General features: G+C 40.4%; 1 protein-coding gene across 10 annotated transcripts in view; it reads right to left on the minus strand.

The window, feature by feature from the left end:
* RERE (arginine-glutamic acid dipeptide repeats) overlaps positions 1-20,337 on the minus strand; it is a 314,825-nt gene that overhangs the window by 227,644 nt on the left and 66,844 nt on the right. For all 10 annotated transcript variants that reach the window (XR_010594217.1, XR_006175082.2, XM_065574910.1 and 7 more), the window contains exon 3: positions 9,673-9,743. Coding sequence is in view for 8 of the 10 variants with exons in the window: in XM_065574910.1 (XP_065430982.1) it covers positions 9,673-9,743 (71 nt within the window). In the remaining 2 variants the exon portion in view is untranslated. The remainder of the gene's footprint in view (positions 1-9,672; positions 9,744-20,337) is intronic.

Below are 20,337 nucleotides of genomic sequence, written 5' to 3' on the forward strand. Positions count from 1 at the left end.
AGAGCCCTGTTGCTGCCAACAGAAATATCGGTAATCAATTGCAGGGAGTCAGTCACCCAGAATTAATGGAAAGACAAAAAGTTTGCTGAAATCAATATAATGAGTAAAATTTACAATCAGTTCAGCAAATCCTAGTTAGTAAGCAACATAGATATGGAAAATGCAGTAAAACTCTTATAGAAAGAAATAGCTAGAAAAAACTGCCTAAAGGGAATAGAAAATTTACTAATATCATGAAAGTCAAAATCGGACTGAATAGTAGACGCACTGACTGGGCCAGTGCACGGCTTATCTGCCTTCCAAGAATGTGTTACGTCAAGGAACAAGCGCAGCATGAAAAACATCTTGAAAGTATTTTCTCTGCTGTTTTTAACTCCATCTTGAAATCCTACCAACTTTAGGAGCTAAAAGGCTCCTACAACGTGCAGCTGGTTTTTGAACCTGGCACGGGTGGATCTCAGCAGGCTGCCAGCAGCTGAAATGTGCAAGTGAAAGTTTGCACTCATGCTCAGTTTCTAGCTACTACTGATCTTTTTGAGCAGGGTTCAGAGGAATGAAAATAAGGTATGAGATTTAAAACAGTGCCCTTTAAAAATGCTGAGTTTTGCCTTGCTCTTGACTCCTGACTCGTCATTTTCGTTCCTAAAAATGTGTGGTATTTCCCATGGGAGGAATTCTCTCTCTCTCACGTGGGGGTGGGGGGCTAATTAAATAAACTGCCTCCCCTTCCCTCAAATGTCCCATGGTGAATCTGCATGCAAATAGAACTGAATTTTCCCTTAAGTGTTCTTATATTCAAACATACTGAGGAGAACCTTAGTTCCTCACTGTACCAAATACACAAAAATCAAAATTTTTCTTGCAAATGAATTGATGGTATTCAGTTTCTCTGTAATATCTTTTCATACCACGCGCTCACACAAATCTCAAAGCTTAACCAATTTCTTAAAATCCAAACATTAAAATGAATCCTAACAGTAAAATCAATCCTAAAAATGTAAGCCAATACCACAGTACAAAAATCAGTAAATCATCTGCAGCTCCACAAGAAGTTCCAGTCACAAGAAAATTCATTTGCCACAGCCCATGAACTGCAGGAACAACCTCTCACTTCCATGTGATCAGCTTAGAGAAAGCAACCCTGCACTATAGGATACCAGACCAGGTAAATACTAAGAACCTACAGGTCCAGTTTTCAGAAGTGCTGACTCCCACAACTCCCACTCAAGTTAGTGGGAGCTGGGAGTGCTCAACACCTCTGAAAAATCAGGCCCATGGTAAAGACTCAATAGGATGAAACCTCTGAGGAGAACAATGAAGATTCCCAAGACCTGGCCTGTTCCCCCCCCCGCCCCCACGCTGCCGCCCACTTTACATGCATATTAGGTCCAAACTGAAAGCAGAGTGTAATTTTAGAACTTGGGTTCTGTGAGCACAGGCTTGGTTTAATGCAAAATAGGGGGAGATGGGGAGAGAGAAGACTAGCAGAGATAGAAAATGCAGCTTCTGTCTCTGATGTTGACTTCCACTTGTCATCTGATTGCTGGGGGGAAAACAGAGACAGCACAAAATCTTCCTAGTCACTCTGAGACCTGGTAAACTTGTACCAGCATCGGGCTACTTAGGACATTGCCTTTAGCTGCCTCTTGTTGGTCACAAGCTTACAGCAATGTTGCAAAACATACTGTCTTGGCTGGCTAAGCCAGATTCTTAAGATACAGAAGGAAAAAAGAGAGATAGGAAAGAAGAAATAAGTCAGGGAAGAACAAGGATACATAGAGGAAAAGGGATGGGGGGGACAAAGTCTCATATCCCAGCTGGCTGGGATTTAGCTGGAGCCAGTGGAGGTGGTGATGTTATCTGGCCCTCTCTGTGGTTTGGTCAGAACATTGCTCAGAATGGATCCAGATGGTCCAGGTTCCCAGGAGATGGTGGGGATGGCAGTCATGATGGTGAAATTCACTTCAACAGTCAGATTTTCTACTAGCTTTTCTTTAAGAACCACAAAAGGGAGTGATGAGTGAAATAGCCCATCCCTTCATTATTTTGTCCACCAATTAGGCCTAATTTGCAACACACCAATTCTGATCCATTCTTTTCTGGTCCTCTACTCCTCTTATTTACCACTCAATCTTAACACAGTCCTTGAACAATATCAGTCTGCCTTTTTGTTTGTACTAAGTCAGTGTCTCACTTTTGCAACTTTTCCCATTAGCATTTGTTGTTGTAGGTTATTGTGCCATTCCACTTACACTCTCTTCTTACACAGTTAAGCTCACAAACAGGGTAAATTTGTAGGATCGATTATCACAACAGTCCTTTAATGTTTTCAAAAAAATTAATAGCTTTTAGAAAATACAGGCATGATTCTTGGTAGCTGTGTAGGGTACAAATGTCCTCTTGTAATGCCTAAGTGGCCCTCATTTTCTAAAGCTGGAATGTGCACCCCACCCTGCTCCAGAATCTAGAGAGTTTGAAGAGGCCTTATGAGGGACAGTCCTAAAATAGGTGTTTGCAGTAAGTGAAAAGTAAAGACCTCACAGAAGATATACAGAGAATATTTGAAAGGGAGGGTTATGGTCAATAGGCCTAAAACTAATTTGTAAAGGTAATGTCTTTCTTTGTGCTTCCTTCCCTACCCTAAAGGTAAATATTTCAGTTCCCGCAGCCTGGCATTCACAAACAACCCTTCAACAACTACCAATGTGTATTCATTCAACTGCAGAAAAAATTGGTTAATTATTTCCAGTTTCAAACTTCTAAGTCATGTTTGTAATGAGCAAAAAGTCTATTTCATAAATCCCATGGCAGCATTCTTTTAACCAAATATGTTTTCTGTTCCCTCGCTCAACCCCAAACCCGTCCTTCCTGGTGAAGGAGCTTCTGTATGTATTTCAGACCAACACTGAACACAAATTCTCATCAGAAACATGGTAATCAAAGATGGAAAAACTCATTAGATTATCAAATCCCTCTACCTATGACAATATAGTCCTCAATGAAAAACATGCAGTATCAAATACTACATTCATACTGAATTTGATCATGAACAGAGTTTTCTTATCCCCCAAGTCAAAAGCTGAGTATATTAATGTTCTCAACAAAACAGCTCTCAAAGTGAACCACCACCATGTACACCAAGCAGTTAACGTTTTTTAGTTCATCAACTGTGCCAATTTCAAAGCTTGAAATATAAATACTGAGAATTTATTAAGCAATTTGTGGCTGAATTTTCAGTTTTATTGAAGCTTAAATACAGTTACATGAATGTTTTCTTTTTCCTCTGGCCTTATAAAGTGCAGTACTTTAATCCAATTAAATTCTGCACACAAAAAATTTGGTCCTTTCATAGCAAATTTGAGTGAAACATTTATTAAACTCATGATTGACACAGAGATTCCGGTACTGAAAAACAAGCAATATTGTTAAATCCTCACGTATCCTTTTTTCCTTAGCATCATTCTATTAACCACCCGCCACCTTCAGATCAACACCAATTTCCTCAAAGTAATTTTCAACAAAAAGTTGAGACTTTTCATTAAAGGGTCATTTATCATGTTTAGAAGGTATTTCAGAACAAGAAAACAAGGTATGGCCAAAAAAAAAAATCTCATAACAGATTGGTATTTCTGTTAAGTTTTTGACGGAGTTGTATATATTTAGTTCACGTTCATTCTCTCAAGAGTCATTAAACCATAAACAATCCCTAAATGTACTTTTTAAAGATAATGCGATTCCGACAGTGATGGCTGGCACTACATTCTGCGCTGGTGCAATGGTCTAGAGAAACGGCTGTCACGTGGCACTAGTTCCCTAAGATAAGAGCTCTTAACTAATGTTAGCCCAAGGCATGCCAACTCCCACTTGGCAAGGGCACAATGCTGGTCACCATTATACCTGAAGATTTAGCTCCCAGTGAGTTCCTACCCCAGACTAGGACAGCAACCTTTACTCATGCCTGGCACCACCAATGCAGAGTTGGCCTTTGAGTGAATTATTTTTGTGCTGAGTTATTAGATAGGCGCAACAGATATCTGGGCTAGCAGTAACTGACTACAGTACGTCTTTTGTACCAGTTTTCCACAACCATATGAGACTATGAATGTCAGTTGTAGGTCAGCAAGACTAACATATCATAGAAGAAAGATACTGTCCTGAGTACAGACAGAGATTAGCAGAACCAATCAAAGATTGTATGGATTAATAACAAATGTTACAAAAGATACTAAGACTATTAAATTGGAGGTGTTGTCTGCTAGAAGTTAATCTTTAATAGCCACCATACATCCAACAAATAGGGTCAGATTGATACTCTTATGCATATTGAGTAGTCCCATTGAAACCCATGAGGCTACTCAGGTTGCTTATGACATAAGCAAAGATATCAAACTCACCTATAAGTGACTTAGAAAAAAGAAAATGGAGTCCATGGCACTACCATACTCAGCTTATGGATGGAAGCTTCATTCTTAGAAGTTCAAGTAACTGTTGCCCGAAGAGAGAGTGGAATCCTGATGCCACTGAAGTCCATGGCAGTTTTGCCAATGACTTCAATGAGGCCAGGATTTCATCCAGAGTTTTTATCCCGGAGGATACAGGTTTCTCTTTAGATCATCTCAGACATCATCCTTTACTTCACAGTTCCACTTACAGTTAGTTTTACCCATAACTGAATATTTGAAGGAGATAGCCATCATTGAAATGCCTTACATAGGAGACCACAAATGTTATCTGTGACAATTTCTAATACAGTGCACCTAGAAAGGCAAAATCACTTTATGATCTACTCCTGCTTTCTTTCCTCTAGCCCCCATTTGATTTCCAGGTGCCATAGAAAAATGTGAAGGGTTAGCTTCTGATCTCAAGTGAAGTCTGTAACAATGAGCTTTGGAACCAAGTCTGCTGCTGCTTCTAGACCCATTAACACTTGAGGAGCAATTTATGGAGAGAATGAACCAGCTCCTCAACACTGTAGATGTCCAAGTGAAACAAAATTATGAACAGCACAGCAGTAGAGACAGATTACAAAGAGAAGAGCAGTAGTGTAAAAAGCTTTATCGCTGGGACTTAATGGCTATTGGTGAGCAGGGACTGTTCTTCAGGAAATGAAAAGAGATGTTCTTCTAGTATCTCTTTTAGCAGAATTGATTCATCTTAAAGTGTCAGAGGGACTTGTAATATAAGTGCAATATACTAATGTGAGAAAACATAGCAACGTACATGCTATGACAGTGGGAGATTGAAAGAGCATGTGAGGGGAGGACGATTATTGTTTTTTTTTCCTCGGCAGCACAATCTAGAGATTAGACTATAGGCTGTTCTGAAACAATCCATAACACTTGTCCTGTGAACCTATCGCTTCCAGAGGCAGCCATGGCAGTTCAGTCCATACAGATCCATCAAGCTGGGTGTCATCCTATCCCTCTCCCCCACCACTTGTTTTGTTTAATTCAATTAAATTTTAGCAGAGGTGAGACAGGCAAGAAAGTTTTAATTACACAATTAGTCATCCTGATCAAGGTTTATTAAAGCGAAAAGGGAGTCTTTCAACATAAGATCTCAGCCATTCTAGGAGTATATCCAGCAGCTTTTTCCTTTCTTTTTTTCTTTTCTTTTCTTTTTTTTAAGTAGGAGAGGGTTTGGCTACATCACTGAAATGATTGGGTGTCATACTTTGCAATCTGGAGGGCAGGGGGAGACAGTGATGATTTAAGATCTATTATTGGAAGACCCACGTCTGTTTTCAATTTAAGCTTTCAGAATGAAAAGGGAATTTCAGTAGCCATATCCATAGGTGTAAATCCCTGATGCATTTTCTCTACGTGTAATTAGCCACAGAAGAACTGGCTAATTAGTCAGGTGGATCAGGCACTGAACCAGGAATGAAGACTCTTGGGTTCTAGTCTCAGCTCTGTTGCAAAGCTGCTTGTCATCTTAGACAGGTTACCTCACCTCTGGACCCTATTGTCACCATTTGTAAAATGCAAATTGTGGCGTTGCACTCCATAATGTTTTATGGAAATATGCTTATGAATGTGAATATAGTGTAACTGAAATAGGCTTTATGCAAAAGGTCTCTTGTAAGGTATCATTACCAAGCTTATAATCTACTGAGTGTGTTCATCCTATTTGTATGAATGTATCATTCTTGTATCTAAAACTAGGAATATGAAGTAGAACTCTGAGGTCCTATTGTAATTATGCAAAGTGTGGGCCATTAATGGCGGTTTGGAAGCTTGATGGCTCCCATTGACTAGGGCAATTGGTTGTAAATGATCTGTTTACTTGCAAACCTTCCTGGGTGTGTGCGGGGCCAGCCCTGGAAGAATGGAGGGGGGTCTCACAGGACATGTGAACATGTCACCTGATACTGGAATCCATCTTAAACCTGGTGCTTTTCCATTGGGGGGAGGGGACCCAGAGAGACAAAAGATTCCTGCCTGATGCAAAAGCTATAAAGGAGGTGGAACAGGACAAAGGGGGCTGCCAGTCATGAGAACACCCCTGGCTTCCACCTAAGATATCTGCTGGGACTAACGAGGACTGTACCGGGGAAAGGATTGGGCCCAGACTAGGAAAGCGTCTAGTCTGTGAAAGAAACTTATTGGAACATCTCTGAGGGTGAGATTTTACCTGTAATCAGTTTCTTAATGTATTAGGCTTAGACTTGCATGTTTTTTGCTTTATTTTGCTTGGTGACTTACTTTGTTCTGTCTATTACCTGAAACCACTTAAATCCTACTTTTTATATTAATAAAATCACTTTGTTTATTAATTAGCCCAGAGTAAGTGATTAATACCTGGGAGAGCAAACAGCTGTGCATCTCTCTCTAACAGTGTTACAGAGGGTGGACAATTTATGAGTTTACCCTGTATAAGCTTTATACAGAGTAAAACTGATTTATTTGGATCCCATTGGGAACTGGGTGCTAGAGATAGGTGACCTGCCGAGCAGTTTTTGCTTATAGCCTGCAGCTTTGGGGGTGTGGACTAGACCTGGGTCTGTGTTGCAGCAGGCTAGCGTGTCTGGCTCAACAAGGCAGGGTTCTGGAGTCCCAAGCTGGCAGGGAAAACGTGCTCAGAGGTAATTCCAGCACATCAGGTGACAGTCCCAAGGGAGTCTCTCTGACCGAACCTGTCAAACATGGTCAATGGTCCTTTCGCCACCCCTCCCCCACCCATTCTGGATGTAAAAACATAACTAGGGAAAAGTTCTGTGCCTGGATTGCACCAAAATCACTCGAACCACCAAGGAAGTAAAAAAAAACTGTCAGCTGTGCATCCAAACCCACATTTAGTTTATGATAACCAAGAAGATAATGTACTTAATTAGTTGGTGACATTTCAAAGCTGGTTTTTTTCCCCCTGCTTCACTTGACAGGTTTTGCTAAGGGCAAAACAAAATTGTGTTTTCTTGTTGGAATCTGGCATAGCAGAGAGATCAAGTGTCCTTTCCACTGTACATACTACCCTTTCCTCAGCAAATAGATCAACCGTGACAAAAACACTGCAGATCCATTTTCTGTTAGCAAAACCAACATCAGTCTCTTTTTAAGCGTTCATTATGCCCCCGATTTTATTGACGAAACCATCAGGGGAATTAAAGAAGCTACAGTGTGAAGGGGATAGGCATACAGCAACTATATTCCTTCCATAAATAGGAATCAGCAGCATTCCTACCATTATAAATCCCTGCAAGTGTGAGCTGCATACAGAACCTCAAAACGAAAACAAATGTAAGAAACACCGTCTGAGGTTGTTGGTTTTTTTTTTTATTAAAGGATCAAAATATATTGCACTTTGCTTCCCACATTGTTTTGCAGACAGCTTTAATGTGTTGTACTAGACCAATACTGACAACAGAAGCTTCAGCTTTTATTGCTGTTAATACCCTGAGCAATTACTGTAACTCAGCAGGAACTTCTATCCAGAATGGCAACTATCACATTGTAATTCAGCATTTCATGAGAGATGTCGCTGAAACATGAAGGCACCTGCTAATGTGCAAAAATTGTACAAATGGGGTTTAACGCATTCTTAGAACCTGGTAGATAAAAGCCAACACTTTTTTTTTTTTTTTTACACTTAAGTATTTTTCATGGTGTAACCGTATTGTACTTGTTAGAGATCACAGAAAAGCAGCAAATGTGGAAGTAATAACAAAAAGTTCAAGAAACAGGTAGCTGCTAGGCTTCAGAGAAGTCAGGGAAGAGTGTAAATAATTACCTGAAAGGATGGATACTGTAAATAATGGAGACGTCTGGAAAAACAGAAAACTAGCATTGACATGAATATTGAAGAAGAAAGCCATCAATGTAACAGGCGAAAGAAAAGAACGCGTTCTCCCGCACTGCAGCCCTGCAAAATTAACTGGGGATTGGAGGGAGCATCCAGAGAAAGGAAAGAGAACCTTTAGCAGCAACAGATGGTCGGTAATCTAAACTAGTAATATGTCACCCTGGGTCTGTCATTATTTATTGCTTTAACTTTTAAGTTATATAAACATTTGTGACACAAAAGCCGCTAAAATAAAGGAGATTCTCAGTTAAGGACCTCATTCTATCTAACTCATCCTGATTACTTTTAGGTATAACAGGGGCCTGAGAAAAACAGATGCCACCTATGCTGTAACACCTGGAGAAGGAAGGTGGAGGTTTCCTACTGTATTGTATCACTATAATAAGCATGTGTAGCCCACTTAAAACTAGCAGAAGGATTTGGTTAAACTTATTTCATGTTACAAAGCTATGGATTGGAGGGGGAGGGGGGAGAGAGAAATCACACTATCACACTTCTCTCAAGTTCTTACTGTTGTGACATGTGCCCTTGAATTAAAAATTCATTTAAGATAGAAGGTTTTGAAAGGAGATTTGAATGATTTTTTTTTTAATCTAACAGTTTTCATGACAAGTGTCCTTCAGAGGAGATGGTGAGGGAGTCATTAAATCTCAACTCCAGTCCTGTATCCATGTAGTTCAACAGGCTACCAAATCACAACTCTTGCTAGCCCACAACTCCATCTTCAGCATTTATTTATAGAGAATTTATCATTACAGTATAGTATCTAGACCGGGGTAGGCAACCTATGGCATGTGTGCCAAAGGTGGCATGCGAGCTGATTTTCAGTTCAGTTCAGATTTTCACTCACACTGCCCGGGTCCTGGCCACCGGTCCTAGGGGCTCTACATTTTAATTTAATTTTATATGAAGCTTCTTAAATATTTTAAAAACCTTATTTACTTTATATACAACAACAGTTTAGTTATATATTATAGACTTATAGAAAGAGTCCTTCTAAAAACGTTAAAATGAATTACTGGCACACGAAACCTTAAAGTGAATAAATGATGACCTGGCACACCACTTCTGAAAGGTTGCCGACCCCTGATCTAGACAATGTTATAATCAGCTTTTTCAGCAAAACAGTAAACTACCGTACCACGTCCCCTTAGAGCACTCAAAGTACAATAGGTAGCTATGTAGATTATAAAACCTTGTGAAGAGTTCTCTGTCTCTCCCAATTAACCAACTAGCTCTCCCTGTACCGGGGCACTTCATTGTTTCAGTAGTGACAAAGTTACTAGAGATTAATAAAGGAGGAGGGTTAAAGGGAGTAAAAGATTGTGCAATATCACCACTATGTTAAGAAAAAACATGGAAAGCACTGCTTACCAATTTGAAGTCTTGAATGCTGCAGATGAAGTATGGGGTGTTCGGCCGGCGACTTTCAATATATACGCAATCTTTAAAAAAGAAATAATTTAAAATAATGGCAATTAACTTCTGTACCTCAGACAGTAAGAGTACAAAACAGGACACATTAAAAAAACAGTATAATCTAAGAGAACCACAATGTTTATTATATAAAATGTAAATATTCTATGGTCTAAAAATAGAAGCTAGAATTTTCATCCTAAACAAAGTAATAGTTTAATAAAATCAAAGTGAATTTTTATGCGACGTTTTGTTCAGAAAACAAATGAACTCAGACAAGACTTCAGAATTTAGCTAATACAATGATGAGGTCATAACCTATGAACCAGACTAAAACAAGAGAGGAAACTAATCAAAATCTCTTCTGTTTAACTCACTATTAAAAACTTAACAGTAACATTTTCTTTTCTAATTGTAAAGAAAACCAAGGCAACCAATCATAGCTGGAATGCAGTAAACTAAATTAGATTTTCCTCAGGGAAGAACTGAGCTTTCTCAAATTACATTTCACATGACAGAGGCTGAGTAATTATTTTTGTTTGTTTTTGACAACTGGACACTAAAAGGTTGCTGTAAAATGAGATCTGTTGTGTTACAAACACAATCCCAGCAATAATCACAACAAAAGCATTGGTTTAGAAAGAAAAAAAAAACCACAGCACTGAATGGAGAAAGAATTGCCTGGTTAATGATAATGACCTTAGAAATGGGAAAATCCACATACAGCTTTCTAGAAAGCAGAGATGTTGCTCACAAAGTCAAGCAAATATTTCACGGATAGTCTCAGTGCTCTTTTCATTTATATTCACACACAACTAATTATTCAGATTCTCCATGAATCTACACACTTTTCTTCTTTCTCCATGAATCTACGCACTTCTGCGAAAGGAGTGTGCCTTAGTAAAACCTCAGGTGCTCAAAATACAACTAGCCTTTCTTCCATTGTCTTATTTCTTAATAACTGTAAAAGAAAAAAGATGAGGGGAAAACTATTGCAGTGTCTAGCTCTTCTGCTTAGATGGCTACACTTATGAATGCATCATCATCATAAATATTTTAAACTGACAGAGAATATAGTGCTTTACAAACACTATTCAGGCTATATTCAAACTTCACTCGGGTAGGAATCACTTCTTCCACCACTGAAAAGCAGTCACGTCAGAGATAAAACTCAGCAACTGCTTAACATCAGTATCTTAAAACAACTGAAATTGCAGTAAGACTCTAGATAGATAGAACATGATCATCAAAGTTGGAAATTGACCAAGACACCAGGCTCAAAGGCTCTAGTACTTCTGTGATAGATGCCATGGCTGTAATTGATGAGGACCTAGGTTTTACATCTCATTCAAAATGTGGTAGTGACGTAATGCCTCAAAAGTTCTACCTTCTTAAACACCAGTTCCTACATTAGTTGGTGGTCTACCATGCAATTGCTACTAATCTAACCCAATACTGCTAGACTGTAATATTATCACAGCAAAAGGCAGTGGAGTTCCACGAATACATGGTACGAACGAGATGAAAAAAGGCTGGGGAAGGGATAACTGATGCAGGGGGTACAATGAGGCGGGGCTCTTACAAACGCAATTAGACCAAGTTACCTTAACCCTTACAATGCAGATAAATTGATTGTTTCACAGTAGCCCACTAGCCCCAGTGTTTTAGGAACTGTACAAACATAGAAGAGGAAGCCTGTCCTAAAGAGTTTACAGTTTACATAGACAAAAGTGTGAGGGGGAAAAAAGTAAATATCTCCATTATACAGATAGGAAACTGCAGCCCCCAGAGATCAAGTAAATTGCCAAGGACACAGAGAATGTTTGTGCCAGGAATTAAATCTGTTAAGTACCAGTCCAGTGCCTTCACCACAAAACCATCCATCCAACTAGGCTTCCTAGCAAGGAACTTTTCATGTGACCATAGGACTTGCGTTGTACGTACCAGGAACACCTAAATAAGGAGTAAGGAAAGTATCCTCCGGTGTGGCAGGGACATAACGAACAAGTTCAAATGGCTAACTTTTGGACCAGCTATTTAAACTGAAGTGTAAATCAATTTCCCCCTGTATATCCTGAACTTCCCAAAACTTGCTTTTTTCCAGATTGCTACTGCATATTTCCATGTACGATTTCCTTTTGTCCTAGGACAACCACCATTCCCCTAAAACTTAAATCCCATTTAAAAAAAAAAAGATCAATCCAAGAAGGGATTATTACCTGTTAATGTGGTTGTGTCTTGGATCCACCAACCCATTTGCAGAGTTTTTCCTCCCCCGGTACCCTCAATCAGGCAAGACCCAATCAGTCAACATCAAACATCAAATCCCCCCTGTTAACCAGTGATGGCAGACCAGTGCCCGCTTGCCACAGCATATTGGAAAATAATCTCACCCTATTCCTCTTGAACACTCAAGCATACCCAGCAAAATATTGAAATTGCACGTTCAGTTAAAGAGAACTTAAAGCAGAAATTAGGCTCCTCAGTTCTATTAATCCATGAATCCATAGGACAGCATTTTCCTCTAGAATGGACAATGTTCCTGTCTGAAAGAGCGTAGACTTCAAGTTTAGGTCTAAGCACAGAAGTATTTAATTCAGAGGGTTACCTTGCCTTTTGCATTGCAAGAAACTCCCTGACAAATGCTGCTCATTGTGACACATATTCCTAAAGGATTTGTAAGGTATCAAATAGCTAAAAGCAATCACTGCAACTGTTTGAAGCCTGCCAACAATAAACTCCAGCCAGAATGAGAGCTCAAGTATCAGGTGCACTTGGCACAGCTTTATCGACTGAAGTGGTGTTCAAGCCCCCCCAAAAAAACCTTGAAGCCACGAGGGAATGGATGGAGCATTTTCTACTCCTACACCCAGGAGCGGCACCAGGGTTTTTGGCGCCCTAGACGGGGGTCCTTCCGCACTCCCGGTTGTCGCCGGCAATTCTGCGGCAGTGGGGGTCCTTCCGCGCTCCCGGTCTTCGGGGCACTTGAGCAGCGGGTCCTGGAGAGAGTGAAGGACCCGCGGCAGAATTGCCGCCGAAGACCTGAAGCGCGGAAGGACCCCGCCGCCGAATTGCCGCTGAGGGCGGCAAAATGCCGCCCCCCTCCCAATCCTGGCGGTCGCCTAAATGTAAGTGCCGGCCCTGCCTACACCCCACCCCACCCTTTTTTTTTTAAAGCACTCTCTTTGCTAGCTGCCATGTGTGCATCAAAAGTTACATTCACCGAAGAAAAATGGAACATAAATTTGCAGAAGAGAGAAAGGATGAGCTGTATAGCAATGGTGCAAAGAAAATTTCAGTTCTGGTTGGCTAAATCCTGCCTGAATGATAGTCCCCCATACAGGAATAATCTAACATCTTGGCTGGTGGATCCCCACAAACCGCATAGCAGCCTTCCTTTTTTACTTACATGGTAATGCCTTGTTATTGAACAAAAAGTCACTTCCTGCTGAGTGTTTATAAAGAAACCATGGTAACTTGACATCCAATGCCTGTAAATCCATATGCCAAATTCCTACACGCAACACTATGCTTTGTAAAACAGTCTACTTTATCACGCCAGTCGCTATCCATCAGGACTTGTGCTGTTAATCATTTTGTGGCAGCATTTGATAAAGTCAAATGAGCTTGGCACAACTTTTTCTTTAAAAAAAAAAGCTATGAAACCTATTGCTTATTTTATAGAAAGACATAAAATACAGAGGGAATAGAATCTGGAGCAGTCTGAATTCATAATTTTATCGGCATCAGTCAAGCTTGTCTCCAATTGACAACAGAAATTGAAAGAATGCCCTGTTCTGACCCAGCTTCTTAATTCATTTATAAGATAAAGTGAAAAGAAAATTATAGCAGAGCTTTGTGTCGACATCCCCATTATAAACGCCTAACTTCAGGGGCTTATGACTCCGATGTTCTGGACTGGGAATTTGGCATGCAAGACTCAGGCCAAGCAGCTAATTTTTTCCTATCTTTTTATTTTTCAAGTTATCTAAAATGAGCTCCGGCTGTTTAAGTTACACAAATGTAAATAAAATTTGAGAGGTGTTTTGCTCTTGTAGCATAAAATGTTATCATTCACTGAAGAGGCATCTGCAAACACTATTGTGATTTGAACCAGTGTTTTCTCAAATTATAGTCCATAGGGCATTCCCATGTGCCTACAGAGAGGCTTGTATCTTAGTGGTGGAGCATCTGTTCATCTTCTAGCAGTAATACTTGTGGCTCTGACAACCCAGTCTAGGTCCTAGCATCTTGAGGGGGGTTTCTAAATGTTTCAGTGTCAAAAAAGCCAACAAAAAAACAAGAACTTGTTCCAACTGAGTTTTTTTCCCCCTTGATGAATGTTCATCTGGTGTAAATTTAACTAATGATCATATTTATAAATGACAACATCACAAGGGTAGCATAACACACAGGCGGATAGAACCTCACTACAAAGTGACCTGAATACGTGATTGGGGGCTGCAAGCACCTAGGGGAGATTCAGTCTTAATAAATGTCAACACCTATGCACAGTGAGAGAAATAATTCCAATACTAAAAAAGGAGGACACAAACAACCAAGCCCAGTGCATTAAATTACTTTTGCCTACTTTATACTGCCCTAATATTACAGAGCAGATGGAGGGTGGATCATCATTGGGAGAACAAGCGATACACAGTCTCTCTCTCTCTCTCCCTTCGTCCCTCTCAGAGTCCACAACATGATGTTAGTGACCCATGGATTTAAATCAGTATGATTTAATAGACAAATACTTTATATTGCTGGGGATGAGGCTGGGGGGGAAATTAGCCAATATATTAATGTTGAAAAATCTGCCACTGCTTATTCGTAGTAATCTTTTTTAACAAAACAAATTAACAGAGACTTTCAGCATGACAGACAATGTGCATCAGGCAGATTCACACAAGGGATTAGTCTGTTGGGTTAAGAATACGCAAACTAAAATCCACATTTTAAACGAAAAGTCTAATTCATTTTTATATTATGAAACTGAGTATCTCACGGGTGCCAAGTGGAGGAGTTTCCATCCATCCATCAGTATACATTTTCAATGTTACCTATACCAAAATGCATATTTACTAGACAGCCAACAGCAGCTGCCGCAGCAGTACAAATACATATTTTTTTTGAAAGCTTAATATATGAATGTATGTAATGGACCATAAACAGTGTGAGTGCCCTAATAATCTAGGTCATAAATAAAAACTCACACTTAAGAGTCTTCCTTCAAACGATCTCAAAGCTCATCACAAATATGAAATGACTAAAACTGGGATACCACCATGTTACATGTCATGCACCACATTTCTTTTCTTTCCATCACTAGGAGAATAAAATCCACAGACAAAAAAATAAGTTCATTCTAAGTCTACAATGGAATCTATCCTTACGCTAACCAGGACTAATTATTGTAACCATTTTTCAGTGATTTCAGATCCTTGTAAAGCTTTAGCACAAGCCATGCTATGACTGGAGAGAGTCTGCTTTCATTTTGAATTGGCTGGCTTCATCATTTCTCACCACTTCAATACTAGCACCGTTTTGTGTCTGAGTGCCTACTGCCGCTTCTTACCATCTGCAAATACCACCATTAGTCAGAAAAGGAAAGAAAGCCAAAAGAGGAGATAGAACTAAACATCATACAATAAAGAGGAGGCTCTTCACACAGCAAATTTACTTCCTTCTGAATCCCTTTACAGATCAGCAAGTTTATGTAAATTGAACAAATCTATTCTCTGCCTAGTAAATCACTGACAGAAGCCTGAGGCCATTTGTCATCATGAACCGATGAACCCATATGCACTCTTCCTGACAGCCAGCTCACTACTCTTGCCGGTTGCATCAGCAGCTACCAACCGACCAAGCAATTCAAGTTAGCCATCGTGTGAAAGGTTGAGCCATCGCATTTCAGCCATTTGCTTGTTTCTATTAGATTTTCCCCCCTCCTCTTCAAGAAACCATAACACAAACCCCGCTTCATTATAACGGTAAGACAAACTGTTTTCCTAAGAAGGAAATGAAATACATCTTGCTATTAAGTGTTTGAAGTTCTGCCCACCTCTGGTCATTGTGTGAGGCACAATCCAGACCACTTAATTTCCAAGAGAATCCTGCCTGATGCCCAGACTGCTATTCATCTCACTACATGGACATATGTATATAGAATCATAGGACTGGCAGTGACCTCGAGAGGTCATCTAGCCCAGTCCCCTGCACTCATGGCAGGACTAAGTATTATCTAGATCACCCTTGACAGGTGTTTGTCTAACCTGCTCTTAAAAATCTCCAATGATGGAGATTCTACAACCTCCCTAGGCAATTTATTCCAGTGCTTAATCACCCTGACAGTTAGGAAGTTTTTCCTAATGTTCAACCTAGACCTCCTTTGCTTCAACATAGGCCCACTGCTTCTTGTCCTATCCTCAGAGGTTAAGAAAAACAATTATGCTCCCTCCTCCTCGTAACAACCTTTTATGTACTTGAAAACTGTTATGTCCCCTCTCAGTCTTCTCTTCAGACTAAACCAGCCGTCTCAAACGCAAATGTCCATGAGGGACGCATGAAGACTAGTGCATTGGCCCGAGGGCCACATCACTGACACCCATCCCTTGCTGCCTCCGGCCCCGCCCCCGCTCCACCCCTTCCATGGAGTAAGATAGTGCAACAAATGCCCATGAATGCCACTGACTTGACTCCATGTCTGTTGCCTTCTTCACACCATTCTCTGACTATTGCGACCTTTTTCTTCAAGTGTTAGCTAGCTACAGTCCAGCCATAAAGAACAGAATGCTTCTGTCCACCTCATACACGGAGAAGGATCATGGGAAGCATGCAATAATGGTGCCAAGTTGCAACTACTCCATGGACTTCCTGTTGTTTTCATGGACCAGTTCAAAATTCCTATTCTTGCATTCTAAAGACTTCCATGTCTGTTTTCACAGCCCTCCATTTTTATCCCTCCACTTTCCCTCCTGACTTCCTCTGTCTCACAACACAACCACATCACCATTGGTACAAGTGTATTCTCTGCTGACATCTGCAACACCGTTAAAGGGAAAGTTTGAGAAACTGTTGCAGCCCAGGATTGTTTATTTGAAAAAGGCTTGCCTTCCCCCTTCGTGGAGGCATTTACACTCTGTCAGTAAAGGGCTAGAGAAGCTGTCCACTGATTTACCTTTAGTCAGCAATGGGACATCTGTCCTCTAGGCTGTGGGCATTGATCCCACAGTTCCAGCACCATGGCTGTGAATCTGATCAATCTTCTCAGCAAAGTGCAAGGAGGGAGCCTTACAGCAGGAAGCACTCTCCTCAGACATGTGGTAAAGATAGGTAGTTTGATCTAGACTATTACCCATCACAGGTCTGCTGGTGGTGACTTGGTAGATTCTATAGCAGGGGGGGGAAAAGACTTAATAGCCTACATCATTGCAATGGCAGAGGATTAAAATTCCTATGGCGTGGCCCACGGGATTCACTGCCTGTCTATTGCCACCAGCCTTCTTTCTTTCATGTGAACCATTATAAATTAAATTCCTATCTGTTAAATCTCCCCCACCAACCCTTTGGAGCCAGAAAGCATTGGCATGACACATGGCACAGATTCATTATACCTTTGAGCTTGTGGTGATCATCCCAGGTGTCCCCATTCCAAAGGATAGTGCTTACGTGCTAAAAGACCCTTAAAAAAAATCATAGCTAGAACACATAGGGTTCAGAAGCACTTGGTAAAAGGAAGACTATAAACCTCAGCACATGAAGCTTTTCTGCCTTTACTAATGTACTGCACATAGTAAACACCATCACAGTTAGGAGCCTTGCAGGTTTTAGTTAATGTATGAGTCAACACTTGCATCATCCAAGCATAAAAGCCTGAGGCTCTCCTCACTGCACTTTTCTTCCACAGAAAATATATTCCTTGAAAGCCACCGACATGGAACGTGTACAGCCTCCTGCTTTCACTTGAACGGTCGCAACCTTAGCTTTCGAAGTCTAGCTGAAAGCAATTTGAGCTCCAACATAAATACATTTCCCAGCTCCAACATCCCAGTTTCTGCCTACTGTCCAGAGCCCCTCTCATTTTCTCTTCCATCAGATATAGCACTGAAAGTCTAATGTTCTCAAAAGATTAAGTCAGATCTTTAACATTCACCCTTCTTAGCAACTTCAGCATAAAAGAAAAATGGGGATAATGGCCAGCCAGTTGATGTGCTGAGACCACTGCTTATTATACTGATCACAATCATCTCACTGTAACCTTGTGCTTCCCACCTGTCACATACCCCTGTTGTCCCTCATCTCAAACTTTCCGGCAGGGGCCACCTTTTAGAGAGAGAGAGTGTGTGTGTGTGCAAAGTGCTCAACAAAAAGGGGGCATCTAGGCAATTCTGCAATACAAATATAGCGCTGGTCAGAGGAATCCTACAAGGGTACAGTCTCCTGAGAAGTCTTGGAAATCAAAGCAATAGTCTCATTAGAAGGATCTGGTTTACTTCACTGTTTTAAACGTAACGCAAGTTGAAAGGTTGGGGGGAGGGTTAAATAGGGACCACATTTACAATATAAACTCTTTGAGACAAGGATATAATCTTCACACTCTCTGAAAGCACCTACTGCTTACCTAGCACAATAAATAAATAGAATAGCCATGAGGATGATGACACAAATATCTGCAATAGCCAAGCTCCCAATCAAACCACAGTACATTAAGAACATCACACTCTTTGTAACTGCTTTATTGTGTAGCAAGGAAGATAAACATTCAATACCCAGACAAATACACATCCACAGAGGCTAGGATTACAATATAGCATACCTTTCAATTGGTTTGAAAATTATCCTCTCCACGTTCTCTGAATCCTGACCTCTGTGAATAAGGCCAGCTCATCAGACCCCTTAAAATACGGGTCAATAATGGAAACACCCACAGGCCTTTAACTAGAGCCATACGAACAGTGTGCTGCTTTAATAACCCAAGTTTTAGAAACAAATACAAAGAGGAATGCACTGGGAACATTCTATGCATGGTTTTCAAGAGAAAAATATCAGCGGTGACAGGTAGGGAGGTATAAAGTTACCTCTTTCCCCCATACGGCTGACAACAAACAAATTGCTAGTCTGATCTTTTAGTGTCACTTCCTGCCGAGCGGATTTCAAGCAACACTGCTGGCTCTTTGTCAGAAAACAATGTGCTGGAGCCCTGGTTCAGCAATAAATGGTTCAACCAATTTGCAGTGTTCACTTGAAATACACAGGAGTATTCATGATGCCTGGGCTGCAGTTCTTATTTGGCAAATGATTTTATTATAAGCCAGTATCATAGTGAATCCATTTTCTTTAAGGGGTTTCTGCTGCTGTTTAATGGACTGTCAGTATAATTTAGATTTCATCTATTTAAACTCATTCAAGCCTGGCCCCTGATTGTACAGTAAATGGAACATATTTCTATTCAACAAAATTAATGACAGTTAATTGTAGTCTGCAGTTCCCAATTTTATAAAAGCAACTGTTCTGCAGTTCAAGCATCAAGCTACATGATTTCCCACACCAATTATTTTTTCTGCACTTTCTGTGCATGGCCACAGTGTTTTAGAAGGCTCCCCTTGCAACACGAACATACAGATTGATTTGGTATTTGGTTCTGATACCCCTTTGATTTTCCTACAGAATGCAATCAGGGGCCAGAAAATACAAAGACACAAGCAAAGTTAAGGCTGCTCAATCACTAATTCACACCAGAACGGTTTGTTGATGGATTTTTGGGTGTCTCCTCCATCCTACAAATGTACAAGACAGGGGAAAGGTCTAAACTGTCCCAACGTCAGATTAGAAATATCCTATTCTGATTGGCTGTTCCAGAAAGTCTAAAAGGTGGGTTGACTCAACACCTCCTCCTTCAGAGGTAGTTTAAGTTACTGTATTTGTGTCACTAAAAGGTCAGTCCTTTTTGCCCTGCATCGATATCAGCGAGTCCATGGAACATTTTAAGGAAGATAGCAAGCATTTGCTCCAACATCGTTGGCAAAGACTCCTATCGGCTGCTGTGAAATGTGCTTTTTCCAAACATCTATTTAGCTGCCATTCTCCCCCACCAGAAGTAGCCACATTTCAATTCCTCTTTACGGAGTTTATAAAATGCTTTGGGATCCTTTAGAATGAAAAGCGCTACAATAATGTAATTTATATTTACATAACTGCCTGAATTAGAGAGTGGTCTGGCAGAGTCCTTAGCTTTCTTCAAATCTAACATTCCCAAACATGAAAATATGAACAGGTTTTCATGGACAAACGTTGGATGTTTGGGACTTGTGCAAAAGATATGTATTTATAGTAGTAGTCTTTTGTATTTCCCGTAGGAGAAACTAGAGAGGGACACTGAGTTTCACTGACCAGAGATTCCAAAATGCCTTGTAAAAAGTCATTGATATACAATTGGTAAATAAAATGCTCAAAGATTTTTTAAATGCATATTGATTCTCAACAGGTTAGAAACACGCCTTTCATGCCTCTCTAGTCTGTTATATAAGTGTTCATATAAATGCCAGGAAACAAAGTATCAGGACACTTGGGTTCTACTCCACAGTACCACCAACTCCAGGAGTCACTTAGCTTCTCCTCCTCAGC

Source organism: Chrysemys picta, chromosome 21 (genome assembly GCF_011386835.1).
Source record: "Chrysemys picta bellii isolate R12L10 chromosome 21, ASM1138683v2, whole genome shotgun sequence".
NCBI classification, from domain to species: domain Eukaryota; kingdom Metazoa; phylum Chordata; order Testudines; family Emydidae; genus Chrysemys; species Chrysemys picta.